This window comes from Giraffa tippelskirchi, chromosome 1 (assembly GCF_054371585.1).
Source record: "Giraffa tippelskirchi isolate mGirTip1 chromosome 1, T2T-mGirTip1v1.2.pri, whole genome shotgun sequence".
Taxonomy (NCBI): Eukaryota; Metazoa; Chordata; class Mammalia; order Artiodactyla; family Giraffidae; genus Giraffa; species Giraffa tippelskirchi.
Genome location: NC_137275.1, coordinates 187,543,058 through 187,561,873, shown reverse-complemented (window position 1 = coordinate 187,561,873; position 18,816 = coordinate 187,543,058). Strand labels below are relative to the sequence as shown.

The 18,816-nt window shown below is 46.4% G+C and overlaps 1 protein-coding gene across 3 annotated transcripts in view; it reads left to right on the top strand.

The window, feature by feature from the left end:
* LOXL2 (lysyl oxidase like 2) overlaps window positions 1–18,816 on the top strand; it is a 112,417-nt gene that overhangs the window by 20,914 nt on the left and 72,687 nt on the right. For all 3 annotated transcript variants that reach the window (XM_081515148.1, XM_081515153.1, XM_081515158.1), the window contains exon 2: window positions 12,463–12,887. In XM_081515148.1, the coding sequence (XP_081371274.1) occupies window positions 12,533–12,887 (355 nt within the window). In that variant the 5' untranslated portion in view covers window positions 12,463–12,532. The remainder of the gene's footprint in view (window positions 1–12,462; window positions 12,888–18,816) is intronic.

Below are 18,816 nucleotides of genomic sequence, written 5' to 3'. Positions count from 1 at the left end.
AAAGAAATGGTTTAAAAAAAAGCTATCAGGCAACACCTGTTTGAGCCCAAATATTTTACCTGATTTGGGGGGACCACCTACCATGGGTCAGGAACTTAAGAAACATGATCTTTGTCTTTTGTGAGAGTCCTGAAATGACGATGTTGCTTGTTTTTTCCTTCAAAAAGTTGCTTTTAAGTACATATTGTTTCTGTGGCTTCCCAGGAGGCATAGTGGTAAAGAATCCACCTGCCAATAGAGGTGATGTAAGAGATGCAGGTTCCATCCCTAGTTCAAGAAGATCCCCTGCAGTAGGAAATGGCAACCCACTCCATTTTTCTTGCCTGGAGAATCCCATGGACAGAAGAGCCTGGTGGGCTACAGTCCATGGGGTTGCTTAGAGTTGGACATGACTGAGTGACTGAGCACACACATGCATATCATTTCCATTTTATAGATGAAATTCTGAGACTTTGAAAATCTGAATGTGCCTGAGGTCACAGAGCTAACATGTGATAGAAGAGGAATTTGAACCCATCTCTGTGTGACTCTAAACCACTGGGCTGTGCTGCTTAGCGGTGATACAGAGGTGGTGTTATGTGCAGCCCATTCTCCACAGAGGATGAATGTGCAGGCTGCCTGAAGGGATGGCTGCATGTAGGGGGTGCTCTAGGCTCTTGGGGAAGGTGAGCTGATTCTGGCTGATGTTTATCAAGAATGTCTGGGATTTAAGTCCTGGGTCTGTCAAGGAATTCTTTCCCCATCTCTCCCAGACACCCCCTGGGGGCTACAGGGCTTCTTGTCTGCAATGCTTAAAGTATCAACTATGTGAACTTGTATCCTTAAATGGATTGAATTGAACAGAAGAATGTCCTCAACTGCTTAGCCAACAACCCAGGGAGCGATAACTTACTACTTTCTGATAAGGCACGGTCACAGTTGATTTCTGGCTGGCTCTTATTCATGTTAGTCAAATACTGAGGTCCTTGGGCACCTTGCCTTTTTAAAATTTTTTAGTTTATTTTTATTTTTGGTTGTCCTGTGTCTTCGTTGTTTTGCGAAGGCTGTGTCTAATTGTGGTGAGTGGGGGCTACTCGTCCTTGTGGTACGGAGGCTTTTCATTAAGGTGGCTTCTCTTGTTGTGGAGTGCAGGCTCAGTAGTTATGGTTCATGGGTTCTGGAGTGCTGGCTCAGTAGTTGTGGTGCTGGGGCTTAGTTGCCCTGCGGCAGGTGAAATTTTCCAGGACCGTGTCCCCTGCATTGGCAGGTGGATTCTTAGCCACTGTACCACCAGGGAGTCCTGGGCATCTTGCCCTGACCCCCTGATGATGACCTTCTCCTGAGCCAAACTGTGTGAAGAATTAAGTCCGTCTGCTGCAGTAGTTCCTGGACTTCACTCAGATGAGGTTTTAACAGAAGACTGCAAAGTGGATCTTCCTCTTGTGAAATTTTCCTCTGCATACCTGGAGAGGGTTGGTGAAACTTGAGCCTTGTTTGGTACGTGTGAACCAGCTACAGAAATGTTCTGCTGACCCAGTTGGCTTGCATTCAGGGTAGAGGATATTCCTAGAGTTTCTGTGATGGATGGTGATGCAACCTCACTGGTGTAGACTCTTGGGCTGTTGATGACCTTGGAAGTGTTCATAGGTGAAGCTGAGAATAGACCTTTCTATTGTCTAAAACCTCTCTGAACTGTGTTATCAGATACGTCTCCACGCAGCTTTTTGATTTCTTTAGTGAAATAAATATTTCTGACTGAGAACTGATAGAACAGGTGTGAAGAGGAGAAGTGTGACTTTCATCAGTCCAAACATCTACAAATGTCCAAAAGGACCAGACCCCCCCTCCAAAGGTCAAGCACGTTTGCCTCTCAACACCGTCTCAGATACTGTCCTGCTAAAAGATAGAGCCTCTTGAATTGCCTCAAAAGCCTCCCTTCTGCCCCACTGTGGCCAGTGTCTATTTGGAAGTGGCCTCAGGGGACAGTGGAGTGAGCTGGGACTGCCTGGTACTCTTGCAGGAGGAGGAGACACCCAGACCCTGTAGCCTTTGAGCACAGCTGTGGGCGTTGTTGGAGGGGAGCAGAGAGGGCAGAAGTCACCAGATCAGGCTTCTCAGAGGAAGTGGGACTTGAGGAATCCCTGCTCCCTGAGGGTCAGCCTGTTGTTCTCCCCTCTGAGCAGCAGCAGCAGTGCTCACTGCCTCCTGCCTTCATGGGCCCTTAGGGCCTCAGTGTCCAGCATAGGTTTACAGGCTCATCCTTTTGGGGCCAAACCGGTGTGTGTCTCAAGATGATTCATTTCCCTGAAAATCATCTGTGTTGGGTTGGGGTGAGATCATGCCTCACTCTGCCTCTTCTATCCAACTTTGTAACCCATGACTCTCAACTAGACACAAGCCTTGACTATATGCTGGGATAAGATGTTATGAGCCCAGGGGATCTTCACTTCCCATAAATTACCCCAGTGTCTGTCTACCCCCTTTCCCACGTAAAGTGCATTTCAGAGGCACCCACGTCAGCAGATTTGAAGGGCATGGGGAAGGTCCACCTACTCATGAATAACCCTATTGCCTTTATTTCCAACATTACGCAATATGAAAAATTTAGCTATTAAAATTCATAGAGACTTCCCCAGCAGTCCAGTGGTTAAGACTTGTGCTTCCAATGTGGTGAGTATGGGTTTAGTCCCTGGTCAGGGAACTAAAATCCACATGCCACATGGTGGGGCCAAAAATCAAACAAACAAACAAAAAACCAGAGAGAGAGAGAAAACCCATAAAATTCATATCTAGGAGTTCCTTATTAAAACATAAAAGTTCCCTGTTCATAGAAAAATCACTAATTCATTCCTTAATGTGTTAAATCTCTTAATTCAATAAATTCATAAGGAATGGATTTATCAATTTGCTTTCTTATGCAGTTAGGTCAGAAGGAAAAGGCAGTTTTGATAAGGCATGATGATTTAAATAGAAATTTATATTTATTCATTCAATTAATATTTGAGTGCCTACTGAATACAAGGCTCAGGGGTTCAGAGGTGGCAGGCAGGAAGGAAGAAACTGCATGTAAATGAAGCTATGCTCTGTGCTAGGGATTTCCACATGTTATCTCATTTATTCATCACACACACACCTGAAAGGAAGGCTGTTTCCATGATCAAAAGAGAAAATCAAGGCTCCGAAAGTACCCCCAAATCTGTAGAGCCTGGAAGTGGTAAAGTCAGGATTCAGACCCTTATGTTCTGATTCCAAGATGCCCAACATCCTCTTCCCTGGGAACCAATGGTGCCAACAAATACCAGGAGGAAGGGTTGCTGAGAGGTAAGAGGACCCATACAATGGAAGATAAGGGAGTCAGGAGCCCCCTCCATTCACTTCACTTTTTTAAAAAATACTTATTTATTCAGCTGCTTTTGGGTCTTAGCGGCAGTTCAGGGGATCTTTGCTGGGGTACCCAGCCTTCTGTCTAGTTGTGAGTCGGGCTCAGTAGTAGCGGTGGGTGGGCTTAGTTGCCTCCAGTGCATGTGGGATCTTAGTTCCCAGACCAGGGATGGAACCCACCCTCCTCCCCTGAATTGGAAGGTGGATTCTTAACCACTGGACCACCAAGGACGTCTCCACTTCACTTTCAATAGCCCTTTAACCTATGATCAAGAATTAGAGCTTATTTTAAAAGCATCATGAGAATGGATCTGCTTTGAGCTATCCCTACGCTGTTATTGTCCAATGGATTTTTTTTTTTTTTTTTTTTTTTTTTTTTTTTTTTTTATAAATTTATTTATTTTACTTGGGGGCTAATTACTTTACAATATTGTAATAGTTTTTGCCATACATTGACAAGAATCAGCCATGGGTTTACATGTGTTCCCCTTCCCGAACCCCCCACCCACCTCCCTCCCCCTCCCATCCCTCTGGATCATCCCACTGCCCCGGCCCCGAGCCCTTGTCACATGCATCGAACATGGAATGGTGCTCTGTTTCACATATGACAATACACATGTCTCAATGCCATTCTCCCAGAACGACCCACCCTCACCTTCTCCCTCAGAGTCCATAAAATTGTTCCATGCATCTGTGTCTCTCATTCTGTCCCGCATATAGGGTTATCGTTACCATCTTTCAGATTCCATATATATGCATTAGTATACTGTATTGTTGTTTTTCTTTCTGGCTTACTTCACTCTGTATAATGGGCTCCAGTTTCATCCATCTCAGTAGAACCGGTTCAAATGTATTTTTTTTAATGGCTGAGTAATATTCCATTGTGTATATGTACCACAGCTTCCTTATCCATTCATCTGCTGATGGACATCTAGGTTGCTTCCATGTCCTGGCTATTGTAAACAGTGCTGCGATGAACATTGGGGTACACGCGTCTCTTTCAATTCTGGTCCAATGGATTTTTAATAAGCGCCCAACAGGTGCCAGGCACCATGGTAGGCCCCAGGGCCAGTGAGCCCCCCACCCATCACCAACAGCGCCCCCTCCACGTGAGCAATTTGAGCAGAGAGGGGGACATCTGCCCCCAGGGCTCCTGGCACAACCCGGCCAACTGCATGCTGACCGGTCCTGGTTCGTGGACGGAGGCTGCTGAACCCCCGGCACTGATGCAGCAGGGCCAGAAGCTAAGGCCACATAGTCAGCCCGCGGTCCCCGCTCGGGACCCTGGTCACCCGAAACACCCCCATGGGCTCATGTGTGCCGGTCACCCTGGACCGCGTGGGGTCACCTCCTGGACTCAAGGACTCCCGGGCCCCAGGGGCCCAGGGCGCTAGGAGGGGAGAGGAGCGGGGATGCAGAGCGCTGCGGCTGGAGAACGAAGGGCTACCAACCGGGGCCACTAGTCTGCTCCCAGGCTCTGGTTCCCGTCCCCGCACCTGGGGACGTCCGGTGGGGCCCAGTTCTAAACTGGGTCATAGAGCTGACAACAACCTTGTCACTGGACTCACACTGCAGCTGGTACCACAAGCAGGGGGACCACCCTGAACAGATTCCCTTACAGGCCACCCTCGCCCCCAGTAGCTTGGGACTCCCCTAAGAAGGGGCTGAACCCCAGTTCAAGTGCAGAACGGAAAATGGCACCTGGGAGCAGCAGGTAAGGCCTCTGGTCTGCAGCGGGTGGCAGAATGGAGCCCACCACAGGGCAGAGGAAGGGCTGTGGGGGTAGCCTTGGGGTTTTTTGCTCTCCATCCTCCCAAGCTCTTCTTTGGACTTGGGCTGTTTTTTCCTCCTGTGAATTGGATGGATGCCAACGTGAAAAATGAATTTTGCAAAGCAGTAAGGGAAAGACATACAACAAAAAAGGGGATTTAAAAAAGACATGTAGAGATAATTTCCAGGAAAATAAAAAAAAGAAATACAAGTGGTCAATAGAACCTGAAGAAAAAAAGATCAGGCTCACTAGTAAAAGAATGCTGGTTAAAACAGAATACCTTTTTCCTCCCTGCTTATCAGATGGAGAAAGTTTTGAAAGCATGGTCATAGCTAGAATTTTGAGACTGTGGGGAAACTTACATACTGCAGGCTGAGTGTATCCTAGCAGTCTTTCTGGAGGCAGTTAATATTGTTTTGCAGAAGAGTTCCCTTTTTACCAGCACTTTGACACAGCAATATTGCTTTTAGGAATTTATCCCAAGATTGTGGGAAGTTTTAGCTACAAGGATATTGATTTCAATGATGTGAATAGCAGTAAAAAATTTAATGGGAAGATTATTCAATCTTATGCCACATCCATAATACTGAATGTAAAAGGCATTGTAAATCTTGTAAAAGTCAGTGAGGCATAATGTTTGCAGTAGACTGGTAAATGTGAAAAGCAGTTTACAAAGCAATATGTAGAAAATTCTTCCAAGTTTTAAGAGGAAATATATATCTGCAGATGGAGAAGGAAATGGCAACCCATTCCAGTATTCTTGCCTGGGAAATCCCATGGACAGAGGTGCCGGAGGCTACAGTCCATGGGGTTGCAAAGAGTCGGACACAACTCAGCAACTGAGCACACACAGCACATAAATGTACAGAAAAAAGCCTGGAAGGGATAGACAACCATGTTGACAATCATTCTCTCCAGTGGGGTATTATCGCAAATTCTTTTCCACTTTTTACTTGTTTGCCTTCTCCAGATTTTTATTACCAGCTTGTATAACTTTCGCAATAAGGAAGTAAAAAAAAGAAAGAAAGAAAAAATTAAAGTTATTTTTAAAAGAAAAGAGAAGCATCTGGGTCTAATTTTTCACAATCCCCCGGAGTAGGGAGTAGGAGAAGGCCCCAGAAAAGGAGCAACAAATTCAGGAGCAGTTTTCAAAGAAAGATTTAGGAGTTGAACCCTGTCCATTCCCACAGATTGGCAACTCCATGAATATGGGTGGACCAGTTTATAGATAGGCAAATCCAAATATTATAATTTTTTTAAAAAAAATTGCAGACTGCAAATTTTTTCCATTTCTTTATGAGATATGAATAGACAACCTTCAGGCCTCTGTAGCTCTTGTGTCGGGGGAAGCTCGGGATGGTACAAGTGCTGTACTGGAACCATGGCGCACAGAGATGAAAGTGAAGGACACAGGTCAGCCTGCTGGCCCTTGTTCAGAGCCTGTCTTGTCACTTAACCAACAGTGCAAACTGAGGCAACTTGCTAAAACTCTCTGTGCCTTGATAATAATGGTGTTCACTCCATTAAGTGAGTTAATACAGCAGAATGTTGAGAGGCATGCATTTAAACATTTAATTGTGTGTACAAAGCTCAGATAGGCAGATGGTACCACTCTAATGGCAGAAAGCTAAGAGAAACTGAAGAACCTCTTGATGAGGGTGAAAGAAGAGAGTGGAAAAGCTGGCTTATAACTCAACATTTTTATTCAGTATGGAGTATCTTAGTTCCCTGACCAGGGATCAAACCAGTGTACCCTGAAATGGAAGCGCAGAGTCCTAACCACTGGACCATCAGGGAATTCCCAATGATACATACATTTTAAACCCCATGAGACATTATTATTTTACATGGTTGATCTCCATTCAGATTTGCCTACACAGCCTCCCCTTCCATTTCCTTCATTCTTCATCTAGGATGATTGGTCCTGTGCTCTGAAGAACTCCCTTTAGTATTTCAATCTTGTGGATTCTTTGAAGACACAGTCTCACCACTTCTGTGAAAACCTTTATCCTCTCCAAGCGGTACAGGATTCTAGGTTGACTTACTTTTTTCAACCCTTTGAAAAATGTCATGTAATTATCTTCTTTGTTTTCTTGTTTATTGGTGAGAGTCCAGCTGTTAACATTATTGTTGCTCCTTTGAAGGTAACACTTTTATATTCCAGCTGCTTGTAAGCTTTTCTCTTTGTCTTGGATTTTCCATGGTCTGGTTTTGATGTGCCCCAGGAAGGTTTTCTTTGTAAACTATACTTCCTGGGCTTGATATCTTTCATCAGCTCCATATAATTATTGACAATTATCTTCTCAAATACTTCTTCCAGATGTTCTTTCTCTCCTCTTTTGAAATTCCAATTATACGGATGTTAGATCTTTCTAACTTGGAGAACATAACCCTGTCCTAACTTCTAGAGTTTAGCTCTTTAAGAACCCCTATCTGAAAGTCTGGGGCTGTTTAACAGGACTGTTTCTCCTTGGCAGGCTCTGAACCCCAGTGTCTGTGCCCTTAGTCCTGGAAGGATGCCTGAAGTTTTACTTAACTTCCCAGCCTGTTGGCCACTGCCTTGCAATTGGCAAGTGACTTAAGAGGAAAAGCAGACACAAGTGTCAGGTTCACCTTGCTGTGCTTTTCACCTCTTGGATTCTTGGCTTCTTGAGTCCTTGCTGCCTCGATAGCTCTCCAATGACTTCAAATACATGCTTTTTGCATTTTATCTACCTTTTCCAGTTGTCCTTGGCAGGAAAGTTTATCTGTTACAAGCTAGTCTGGTGTAGCCAGAAACACAGGGTACTGTGTGGAAATGACAAGAGGTGATTTCTGCCCCTGGAACTTGAGCGGCCGGTAGAGTCTGACATGACAATGTTGTAAAGCACAAGCAGTATGCTATTTTAAAGGGAATCAGGGAAGACACTGATTCTGATTAGGAACATCTGGGAAGCTTTCCTTGAAGAACAGGAACAACACTTTTCTTTCCTTGAAGAACACTTTTTAGAGGGAAGGGTGGGAGTGGATGGAGCACATTGATTGAGGTAGAAAAACTTAAGCCAGTCTGGGCTGGTATGATCAGATGGGTGACACGTGAAGGGCTGGAGTGAGGGCAAGGAGAGAAGCGTTATTGGAATACTGAAGTCAGGAATGTTGGTATGATCATGGCATCCGGTCCCATCACTTCATGGCAAATAGATGGGGAAACAGTGGCTGACTTCATTTTTTTGGGCTCCAAAATCACTGCAGATGATGATTGAAGCCATGAAATTGAAAGACGCTTACTCCTTGGAAGGAAAGTTATGACCAACCTAGACAGCATATTAAAAAGCAGAGATATTACTTTGCCAACAAAGGTCCATCTAGTCAAGGCTATGGTTTTTCCAGTAGTCATGTATGGATGTGAGAGTTGGACTATAAAGAAAGCTGAGCGCCAAAGAATTGATGCTTTTGAACTGTGGTGTTGGAGAAGATTCTTGAGAGTCTTTGGACTGCAAGGAGATCCAACCAGTCCATCCTAAGGGAGATCAGTCCTGGGTGTTCATTGGAAGGACTGATGTTGAAGCTGAAATTCCAGTACTTTGGCCACCTGATGCGAGGAGCTGACTCATTGGAAAAGACCCTGATGCTGGGAAAGATTGAGGGCAGGAGGAGAAGGGGATGATAGAGGATGAGATGGTTGGGTGGCATCACCGGCTCAATGGACATGAGTTTGGGTAAACTCCAGGAGTTGGAGATGGACAGGGAGGCCTGGCATGCTGCGGTTCCTGGGGTTGCAAAGAGTTGGACATGACTGAGCGACTGAACTGACAACTGACTGAAAGGCATCTGTGTCCCAGGTGGAATTTGGACAGTTTTTATATGTGATCATGGATTGTTGATGTTTTGGTACTTGGGGTTGATTACTTCTGGCTTTGCCTGCACGAACTGAGCAACTCTGGTGAAGTCTAATAAGAAAAGTCCTCTCTCTCTGGTTCTTGATTTTCTCCCTTATAGAATAAGAATCCCCATCCATTCACCCAACACCTCAAGGTTCTAGTGAGGCATAGATGAGTTCGTGGATGGCAGTATGCTGGGATGGGAATGAAGCGTGGATGGGGTGATGAGGAGTCCTTTCAGAGCCACATACTAGCCTGTCAGCCTGTGGTCTACAAGTGGCCATTACAGGAACCCCACAACCTTCTGGCCTTGTCTGTGAGTCACAAGATGAGGACGCTGGACCTCCAGTGAACCAGATGGCCTTCCCAAGTCCTTGGTCCTGACTGTCTGCCAAGCCCTCACATCTCCACCCTAGCACCCATGACAGGACCAGGCCATCCCAACAAACATGGAACTGCCTCTCTCCAGATTAGATCATCCCCCCTGGGCTGCTCTTGGGATGTTATCTGGTCTTCCTTTGATGGTGATGTGGCATGAACTGAGAAACACAATTGGCCCTAACCTGGTTAATGGCTTCCCAAGTGGTGCAGTGGTAAAGAATCTACCTGCAATGCAGGAGACAAGAGATGCGGATTTGATCCCTGGGCCAAGAAGGTTTCTTGGAGGAGGAAATGGCAACCTGTTCCAGTATTCTTGTCTGGGAAATTCCATGATGGAGGAACCTGGCAGGCTACAGTCAATGGGGTCGCAGAGCTGGACACAACTGAGCATGCACACAACCTGTTTAGCTGATAACGTATGATGCTCCCCTGTAGCTTTTACCTGCTGGTCCTGGTTTCCTTTGGGAACCCTATCTTCCAACTCTACTTCCTCTTCCTGAAAGAAACTACCTGTGGTCCTTTAAAACTGTCTTCCTATCTCTCTGAATTATGGAAGGATCAAGGTACATGAGCTAAGGCTTTCTTTTCTGCTCTTGAACCTCATCTTGGAATTAAAAGTGGGCTCCAGCTGGGTATGGTGACCACAATCTTAAAAATACAAAAATTAAAAATGTTTATTCAGCACATGCTCCTCTAAGGCTTATTATGTTCCATTCAGTCAATCCTCATAACAATTCTAGGAGCTGGATACAATTATTATTCCCATTTTATAGATAAGGAACATTGATAAGTACAGAGAGGATAAGTGTTTTGCCCAATGTCACACAGCTAGTTGGCATCAGAATGATGATGATTCAAGCCCAAACTGCTTGGCTCCAGTGTCTGTGCTCCCCTCAACTCTGCTGTCCTATCTTCCCTTGCTGCCTGATGATGGGCCACTCAGCCTTTCTTGTTCACCACAAAGACCTTTATGTCCGCCCTCTTGCACAGAGCAGGCTGTACTCAGTCCCAGCAACCCTCAGGGATGGAAACTAAAAAGGGATGGAATTGTTGCCTGGGCCTCCTTGGCTTCCCCAAGGGTGGGAGAGGTGCCTCAGGACTGCTTTCTGGGGCTCCACTTCAGTTCAGCTAAGGACAGGCCCTGTGTTAGAACTGTTTAAGGAGTTTTGCCTCCTATCTCCTCATTCAGTGACCTCAGCCACCTTGAGATCCAGAATATAAAACACGATGAGATCTGGGGCGTGTGTGGGCAGCACATCGGGGTGTCTGGATGCTTGGAGCCATTGGAGGGTTCAGATATGTGCAGAGGGTACAGCACCCCATGAACAAGTAGAGATGGAGACTCGATGTCTCGTAGTGTTACCTCAGTACCTGGAAGAGGCCATTTCCATTTAGCTCAGCTAAAGTCCAGAGGGAGGAAGGCTGCCTTACCTGGGAGTCCCCCCGAGCCCTCTTCACAGACACTCTCACGTCTTCATTTTTTCAGCCAGTGAGTCCCTGGGAGCAAATCACCTTTTCATTCCATAGACACGTCCTTGAACCTATCATGTTTACTCTGGAGGAGCCAAAGAAGGAGGAGATGCAAGTCCTGCCCTTAAGAAGTTTGTAGGCTCTTTGGGCATATGAAGGTGTCTGGGGACAGGGGTGAGGAGAAGGTCTAGATAACAAGCCCCGTTGAAAGGAAGATCCTGGGGTGCTGCTTCAGTAGGAGTGCTGCCCCCAAGAAGGCGAGCTCTGAGCTGGGCCCTGGAGCACAAGATGCACAGAGGTGAGAAGGGGGAAGCGGGCTGAAGACCCTCTGCCTCCCTTCAGCCTGCTCCTCTCCCTCTTCACCCTCCCTCTGCCCAGAAGGCAGATCTGCAGAGACTCCGCCAAGAGACAGGCTGGTCTTCAGCAGCTTGGGTTTGCCCACTGGGGAGCATCAAAAGGAGGTTAGAAGCCCGCGGACAGCGAAGTCAAGAACTTGTTCCCCTTGACCCTGTTGCTGTGATTTGTCTCTGAGACCCTTCACTGAAGCCACAGCTCCAACAGCCGCCTTCTGAGTTTAGCTATTCTCTCCAGTATTCTTGCCTGGAGAATCCCAGGGACGGCGGAGCCTGGTGGGCTGCTGTCTATGGGGTCGCACAGAGTCAGACACGACTGAAGCGACTTAGCAGCAGCAGCGGCAGCCACCGCCCCTAAGACTGTCAGTGATAACAGCCGCCCCCTCTGGCCAGCCTGGGTATTACATGGTCCTTTGTTCCTCTGAACTCGGTCCACGTCTCTGTATAGGGTCTTTTTTCTTTTATTAATTTTTATTGGCGTATAATTGACTTACAATGTTGTGTTAGTTTCAGGGGTACAGCAAAGTAAATCAGTTATACATAAACATACGTCCACTTTTTTTAGATTCTATTCAGATATAGGTCATTACAGAGTATTGAATAGAGTTCCCTGTGCTATACAATTAGTTATCTATTTTATATATAGTAGTGTGTATATATCAATCCCAATCTCCCAATTTATTCCTACTCTCCCTTCCCCTTGGTAACCATACGTTTGTTTTCTACATCTGTGACTCTAAATTTCTGTTTTGCAAATAGGTTTATTTGTACCATTTTCTTTTTAGATTCCACATATAAGCGATATCATATAATATTTGCCTTTCTCTGTCTTACTTCACTCAGTATGATAATCTCTAGCTCCATCCATGTTGCCACAAATGGCATTATTTAATTCCTTTTTATGGCTGAGTAATATTCCATTATATATATATGTGTGTGTGTGTGTGTGTGTGTGTGTGTGTATACCTCTTTTTTATCCGTTCCTGTAAATAGTCTTTTTAAAAACTCACCTCAAGTGAAGTCTGAGTGTGCTCTGTTTCCTGCCAGAAGCTGCACTGATAAAAAGCATTTCAGAGATGTGGGAGGGTGGAGGGCAAAGAAGTAGGACTTCCTAGACTTGTCTGGCTGAAGCACATGATGGGAGGAGAGAAGAAGCTGAAATCTAGAATGAGCTTTCAATCGTAAGCGAAGGATTAGCTTTCAATCCTAAGTGAAGTCACTGGCTGTTTCTTAGACGTCTGTAACCCGAACCTCTCCCCTCTTCCAGGAAACTCCTGCCAGTTGGTCTTGAGCGCCAAGCGCCCGCCTGCATCCGGTCCCCCAGCCCGAGCACAGGGATGGAGCGGTGCAGGGGCTCCTGCCTCTGCCGCTGTCTGGCCGTGCTCGCCCTCCTGCCCGCGCTAAGCCTGGCGCAGTACGAGAGCTGGCGCCACTACCCCGAGTACTTCCAGGAGCCCGCCCCCGAGTACCACCGGCCTCAGGTGCCCTCCGACGTGGTCAAGATCCAGCTGCGCCTGGCGGGCCAGAAGCGGAAGCACAGCGAGGGCCGGGTGGAGGTGTACTACGACGGCCAGTGGGGCACCGTGTGCGACGATGACTTCACCATCCACGCCGCACACGTTGTCTGCCGGGAGCTGGGCTACGTGGAGGCCAAGTCCTGGACCGCCAGTTCCTCCTACGGCAAAGGGGAAGGTAAATCGCTCTGCGCTGGGGAACCGAGTGCTGGGGTCCCCTGGAGAGAGCAGCAACAGGCTTCCAGGGGGATAGACTGGTAAACGAAGCTGCGATTACTGTCAAGTAGGAATTGCTGATAATACTCCATCTGGGCAGCCTGCGTGTCTATGCTAGAAGGCGGGAATGCAGGGGTGAGGGGGAGGGGGACAGTGACCACCCACCCCCACCCCAGTCCTGCTTTGCCCACTACTTTCCTGGTTTGGGGCTTCCCTGGTGGCTCAGATGGTAAAGAATCTGCCTGAGAGGCAGGAGACCCAGATTCCATTCCTGGATCAGAAAGATCCCCTGGAGAAGGAAATGGCAGCCCACTCCAGTATTCTCACCTGGGAAATTCCATGGACAGAGGAGCCTGGTGGACCACAGTCCATGGGGTGGCAAAGAGAGGAACACGACTGAGTGACTTTCACTTTTACTTTCTTGGTTTAAGGACACAAAAGTCTGGCAGCCTGGTCCTGAGCCAACTAGGCTGGGAAGTGACCCTCGGTAGTGATCGAGGTCCATCTGTGGTCATCTCTCAAGCCTGTGCACTGCCTGGGGTTGCATCAGCCAGGGGGAGACGGTGCCTTTCTCCTAACCATCCCCTCAAAAGAGCCTGTTGCTCTTTGTTACAAGGGCTGCCCATAGGCTAGCATTCCTGACTCTACCACCCTCCTGAAGGGGTAGAGTTCGGGCTTTTAATATTAGCATGCTGGGCTTGGCCAGGATGAGAACAGATTTTCTCTCTCTTTTCCATTTTGTGGGGGTTTTTTTCTTAATATTTATCTATTTATTTGCCTGTGCCAGGTCTTGGTTGCGGCATGCAGGATCTTTAGTTAAGCATTCGAACTCTTAGTTGTAGCTTGTGGGATCTAGTTCCCTGACCAGGGATTGAACTCAGTCCCCCTGCCCAGAGAGCCAGAAGTCTTACTTAGCCACTGGACCACCAGGGAAATGTCAAGTTTTTCACTTTGATTGGCTTCTTCTTTCCACTCATGATAAGCTCAGTCAGTACACTGAAAAAAACTGTTGTTGCTGCTAAGTCGCTTCAGTCGTGCCCGACTCTGTGCGAATCCATAGACGGCAGCCCACCAGTCTCTGCCATCCCTGGGGGGAGATAATTTTGAGGGAGGGCAGGTGGTGGAGCCCAGAACCTGGGGCTCCATCCTGTATTGACCTAACTAACTGTATGCTTTACAGGAAGATGCTTATCCTCCTTGGATAACTAGAAAGTTAGGCTCTCTAAGAACTCTTGAAACTCATAGTCTGTGGTCCTAGGAGAAGGCAATGGCACCCCACTCCAGTATTCTTGCCTGGAAAATCCCATGGATGGAGGAGCCTGGTAGGCTGCAGTCCACGGGGTCGCTAAGAGTCGGACACGACTGAGCGACTTCACTTTCACTTTTCACTTTCATGTATTAGAGAAGGAAACGGCAACCCACTCCAGTATTCTTGCCTGGAGAATCCCAGGGACAGCAGAGCCTGGTGGGCTGCCGTCTATGGGGTTGCACAGAGTCGGACACGACTGAAGCAACTTAGCAGCAGCAGCAGCAGCTGTGGTCCTAAGTGGGAAAATAGATAAGGACCAAGGGCATTATTTAAAAATAAAATTTTGGGATTTCCGTGGTGGTCCAGTGGTTAAGAATCCGCCATGCAATGTAAGGGATGCAGGTTCGATCCCTGGTTGGGGTACTAAGATCCTACATGCCACCGAGCAACTAAGCTGATGCCCTGTTCCTACTGAGCCCACACATCACAATGAAAGATCTCATACAATGCAATGAAGATTCCAAGTGCCTCAACTAAGACCCAATGCAACCAAGTAAATAAATAAATATTAAAGATAAAATCAAATCTCCAGGGACTTCCCTGGTGGTGCAGTGATTAGGACTCCATGCTCCCAATGCAGGGGGCACGGGTTCCATCTCTGGTCAGGGAACTGATATCCTGCATGCTGCATGGTGCAGCCAAAAAATAAATAAAATCTCCAGCTAGAGGATCCCTCCTAGCTGGAGGTTAGTAAAGCAAAATCTCCTTGTCCACTTGGCTGAGTGGCTGCCCAGGTGTTAGCGTGGCTGCTGGATTCAAGCAGAGGTCCCCAAACTCTTGTTGGGTAAATTGATTGAAAGTGAAAGTCAATCAGTCGTATCCGACCCTTTGCGACCCTGTGGACCGTGGCCCACCAGGCTCCTCTGTCCATGGAATTCTCCAGGCAAGAATACTGGAATGGGTTGTCATTTCCTACTCCAGGGGATCTTCCAGACCCAGGGATCGAACCTGGGTCTCCTGCTTTGCAGGAAGATTCTTTATCTTCTGAGCCACCAGCCACACTGATGGCATTAGAATCTTCCAGGGAGCTAACCCCCCGTTTTCTGGGTTAAGGTCTAGTATGGAGTCTAGGACTCTGTAACTTTTGAATGTGCTTGTACATATAGCCAGGTTTGGGAGCCCCTGAAATTGATCACTGTTCTAGTCCCTCCTAACCCTGGCTTTCAGTTATTTTAGAAATTCTAGGAGAGAGGAAATCTCATCTCATACATGTCTCACTTCTGTGTCATTAAATATGTCCTTTTGGGACAACTGGATCAAGAGACTGCAGTTAGTGTAAACTGTTCTCTGAAGCTGACTCTGCATTCCTTACCGTGATTTGAGTAAAAGCAGCAAAGATGTATTCACACCTTTTTGTTGTTGCTGTTTAGTTGCTAAGTCATGTCCGACTCTTTTTTGACCCCATGGACTGTCATGCTAGGCTTTTAAAACCCATTTCCTGTCTTCTTTACAAAAACCCTGGATAACTTCTCCATCCTTTCATGTCTCTTTTTTCTGCCTGCTGAGTGTGCTAGAGGTAACATCAGGTTTATGTTTTCTATTCCAGGCTCTCTAAGCCTGATTATTTTATAACACATATTTTTCAATGACTTTGGGGTTTTTCTAGTGACATCTTTATTTTCTTTCTACTTAACCTTAAAATTTACCAGTCATCGGGTAAGATGGGCATGATTTTTCCCTCATCCCCCACTCACCTGCTCAGGAGCAGGTATGGGGTAAATAGAGAAGTGAGTTAGCATGGCTCAGACTTTGCCATCCAAGGATGATGAACGGATTAAAGTTCATAGGAGTAGAGGGAATTTTCAAGGGAATGGTTAAAATCAAGGTCCATAGAGTCCAAGTTGGGTAGGTAACAAGGTACTCCAGGAAGCCATTGAAGGACTGGGGAAAGCTGGTAGGATCAACGGATTGTGAGCTGAGATTATAGTAGTAGAAGAAGTGTGCTAGAAAGGTGGGCTAATGGATGCAGATACACACTAGAAGCGTTGAAATGGAGATTAGGGAAGGGGTGAGATAGTTTGTAATTCAAGGTCTAAGCTATGACCATGGGATACTAGATGATGTAGGATGAGGAAAGTCATTGGAGAGAGGAGGTGTCAAACTAAGAGTACTGAAGGGTCCTCTCTGGGGATATTGAGACCATCAAGATTTAGGAAAGAATAGGTATCAAAGAGAGGAAGGGAGAAAGAGATGCTAAAAATTTTTTTAACTGTTCTGTCTCTAGGACTTTAAGCATTATGCTGTCTATGTAAAGTGGTAGTTGGTTTATCCCAAGAGACCCTTTAGATGTAAAATATATTTGAATCTCATCAGCATCAGTTTAGGATTTTTAACATTGGATGCATGGTGAACATTCAGTCAATATTAATTAATCATGATTCAGTTTGATTTGGAAGTCAGCTTTGCTCACCACTATACCACCAATGCTGATTCAGTTTGATTTTGAAAAATACTAAAAACAGTTGGCAAGGGACTTCTGTGGCAGTCCAGTGGTTGGGACTTTGTGATTCCAATGCGGGGGGTGCAGATTTGATCTCTAGTTGGGGAACAAAGATCCCACATGCTGTGCAGTGTGGCCAAAACAAAACAGAAAATAGTTGGCAAGCAGTACTTGGCATAGTGACCCGTGCCCTGGGATGTGCTCTGATGGCGTTTAGACGGCTCTTTGGAAGAATCAGAAACACTGTAGGTGAACTGCTCAAGTTCAGGCTGTAGTAATGAAGCCAGAAAGAGCACCATGGATATTCTAGGTTTCCAGCCCAGCCTGTCAATAGATCTTTTCTCTCAAAGCATCTCTGAGCTCAGAGACCTCATGGGCCTTTAGAGAGTTCTGGAGGGGACAGCTGCCCCATTTCTCACTCTCTGGATGGTCTGACAGCTTCCTGAACCTCAGATGTTTGCTCTCCTTTGCGTGTCTTCAGATCTGAGGTTCGATGTAATCCCCCCTCACCGCGTCATTCTTTAGATCAGAGTGATGAAGCCAGCAGATGACTGCAGTGGGGCCCCGAAGCTCCTAGCTTGAAGCGCCTCCATTGCCCCAACAGCCAGGGGAATGCTGGACTTCAAATAGAATTATATTTATGATCTTTTCTCTCCAAATGATCTGTTAACTTGTTGGTACATCTCTTCTACTTTCATCAGGAGAAGCATCTTCTTAGGGTAAATGAGTGGAAGGAGTAAAATGAAGTTTTGCTTCTGATTATCTGGCATTTTAAAAAATTAATTAATTAATTAATTAGACCACATCGGGTCTTAGTTGCAACACACGGGATCTTTGTTGCATCATGTGGGGTCTTTTGTTGCAGCATACAGACTCTCTAGTTTTGGTATGTGGGCTCAGTAGTTGTGACCCATGGGCTCAGTTGCCCTGTAGCATGTGAGATCTTACTTCCCCTACCAGGGATCAAACCCACATCCCCTGCATTGCAAGGTGGATTCCTAACCCCTGGACCAGCAGGGAAGTCCCCAACTGGCATTTTATGTCCAAAGTTTGGGCTCCATCTGTGTCCCTATGGCACTTTACTAGCAGCTCTCAGATGGCATGTACTGAACTGTTCCCAAACCACTGTGCATTCCAGCAGCAGAACTGGAAGTTGGTTGCTTTGGAATCAGAACAATTTAGTTGTTAGGCATTAAGCACACAGCGGGGAAAAAAATATCATGAAATTAGGCCAAATTAGTTTACCTGACATGGTGATGTCATCTTGGGCCAAGTAGAAATGAACATTCCCACTATCTAAGAAGGTAACTGGTGGGATTGTGTAGAAGGTAGACTTACAGGGGATGAGTTGAAGCTTCTTAAGAAAGCAGCTCTTTGGGGTAATAACATTAGTGCTCCAGGGTGCTAATTTCAAATGAAAGTGAAAGTCACTCAGTTGCACCCGACTCTTTGCAACTCCATGGACTGTAGTCCGCCAGGCTCCTCTGTCCATGGCATTCTCCAGGCAAGAATACTGGAGTGGGTTGCCATTTCCTTCTCCAGGAGATCTTCTGGACCCAGGGATCGAACCTGGGTCTCCTACATTGCAGGTGGATTCTTTACCTTCTGAGCCAACAGGGTGCTAATTTCAAATGCTCCTTATCAAAAAATAAAACATGCCTTGTTTTGCAGCTCCTGCTGGTACTTTTGACTAAAATGTTGTCCTATTTCTCATTTCCTTAGCCAGGCTGGTTTCTCTCTCTGCAGATGGAATAAGGGCTCTGTTTCTTTTCACCATCTCTGTCCATTCAGCAGCTTTTCTGACGACTGTTCCATAGAAGAGGCCCCGCTTCAAACGTGGAGGGTCTTTTCCGTTGCTAGTACTTAGCAAGACAAACATCGGTTTGTTGTTGAAACAGCAATCGATTAGGGAGCATGTGTTTCAGTGGAGCTTGATGGCTTGGAAATGAAGCCAAATTGAGAAACCAGTTGGAAAACCTCAGCCCAGATGTTTTCAATAAGCCTTTTGTTTCCCCTCAATGCATCTGAGGTTCTCTCGTTTGAGCCCTGAGCTGCCATCTGTCATAGCAGACACATTTCATCTGGGACCTCGAAGTCCAGAGGCTGACCCGAGGTTCCCTCTGACCTTGAAGAACCTCAGAT